The 1,845-nt window shown below is 32.6% G+C and overlaps 1 protein-coding gene across 1 annotated transcript; it reads left to right on the top strand.

Moving 5' to 3' along the window:
- The first annotated feature begins 374 nt into the window (after positions 1-374).
- On the top strand, positions 375-1,073 carry LOC110276736 (E3 ubiquitin-protein ligase RSL1-like). The gene has a single exon (XM_021133826.2). The coding sequence runs from the start codon at positions 375-377 to the stop codon at positions 1,071-1,073; it is 699 nt and encodes a 232-aa protein (XP_020989485.1).
- Positions 1,074-1,845: the final 772 nt, after the last annotated feature.

Raw genomic sequence — 1,845 nt, 5'->3', positions numbered from 1 at the left:
TTTTTTATAGTTTAATTTTAATATACTGAATTATAAAAAATAATTTTTTTATTAATATAATATTATATAATTAGATATATGTGTAAAATTTTACGCGATAAAATTGTATTAAAAGTATATTTTCTTAAAAAATTTAATTTTATTGGTCAGTTGCTAAATATTAGGGTTTAGGGTTTAATTCTTAATTCATCCTAAATAAATAACCCACAAGATCAAGCACTCCCTTATCTTAAAAGCCTTGAAATTACTGGAAAACATGAGGACGAGCGAAGAGCTTTTCATGAGGCAGTAACCACTCTCGTTGGTGGTCACCATCACGATCACCACCTGAAACTGAAACTGAATCGGGATCAAGCAAGAGGAGCCAGCTTAGAATGACGAATTCTAACGAGGTAGAGAATCACAGAAACAGCGTCGGCGTCGCCACAAAACAAACGAAGAAGATCAACAGAGAGGAGAAAGGCAAGTCCTCCTCGATTTCCTCGTTCGTGTGCGAAATCTGCATTGTCACTAAAACCGAAGCGGAATCTTTCACCATAAGTGGTTGCACACACTCGTATTGTACGGATTGCGTGGTGAAGTACGTTTGTTCTAAGCTCGACGACAACGTGATCAATATCCGGTGTCCGATGCCGCGGTGCCGTGGTCTATTGGAAACCAATGGTTGCCGCGAGATTCTGCCAAAGTCGGTATTGCATCGGTGGGAGAAGTCATTGCGTGAAGCTGCTGTTCTTGAGAGCGAGAGCAAGAGATTCCTGTATTCCCGCCCTAGGCAGATGTGCGTCACGTGCACGGATGAAGATAGAGTGATGATGAAGTTAGCGGAGAGGAACGGGTGGAAGAGGTGCCCAAAGTGCAGGTTCTACGTTGAGAAGGATCCTTTGACGTGCAATAAAATACTTTGCAGGTGTGGTGAAGTCTTCTGCTACGGCTGTGGCAGTTCCACCTGTGTCACTACTGGATTCGGCCATCCCTGCCGTCCCGCCTGCCGTCTTCCATCATGGGCTATTGGTCTGTCAATTCTATTTGGATTTATCATTCTTTTCCTATGTTTGGATGAAAACCATCGATGATATCTTTGACCTTAGCAACTCATGCAAGTATAAAACAAGTGATTTTAGTTAGCTAAGCGAGGGCAATTTCCCTAAATAAAATGGTTTAGAGAAATCTTTATTCAAATGCAGCAATTGCAATTCCTTTATTTATGTGTCTTGGATTCATTATTATGTAAACCATTATTATGTAAACTATGGTAAGTTACCACGTTTTAGTTTTTACACATAAAATCGTAGTAGGTAAATGAGACAAAATGAGCATAAACAGCAAGAAGTAAACACAAATTATGTATGAATAACGTGGGTGGAGTAATATAAATACAAAATTCACCTATCACATTAACTAAATTTATTTATTTACATAAAGTTTGTTTATAGATTTAAGCAAACTTGTTTACATTTTAATACGATTTGAATTGTATTAGTATATTTTTATAAATTTTAATCAATTTAATTTTATTTACATAATTAGATTTTTAAATTATAAAATTTGTATTAGTTTGTAATTTAAAATTTAAATAGATATAATTTAAATTAATGATTTCTAAATTTAATCACTGTTATTTTTTAAAAATCGAATAAATATAATTAATCATGAGTACAATAATACGAATACATACAATTTTAAAAATCATTAATTTAAATTATATCTATTTAAATTTTAAATTACAAATTAATACCAATTTTATAATTTAAAATATAATAATTTAAATAAATTAAATTAATTAAAAATAAAAATATATGAATACAATTTAAATCGTATTAAAACGTAAAAAATTTGTTGAGTTCA

This window comes from Arachis duranensis, chromosome 10 (assembly GCF_000817695.3).
Source record: "Arachis duranensis cultivar V14167 chromosome 10, aradu.V14167.gnm2.J7QH, whole genome shotgun sequence".
In the NCBI taxonomy this organism is placed as follows: domain Eukaryota; kingdom Viridiplantae; phylum Streptophyta; class Magnoliopsida; order Fabales; family Fabaceae; genus Arachis; species Arachis duranensis.
The sequence above is the reverse complement of the archived record's forward strand: the minus strand, read 5'-3'. Positions and strand labels throughout refer to the sequence as shown.

Bases quoted from the DNA above. Each gene is read 5' to 3' on its own strand.
- LOC110276736 (XM_021133826.2), top strand. From the start codon at position 375: ATGACGAATTCTAACGAGGTAGAGAATCACAGAAACAGCGTCGGCGTC.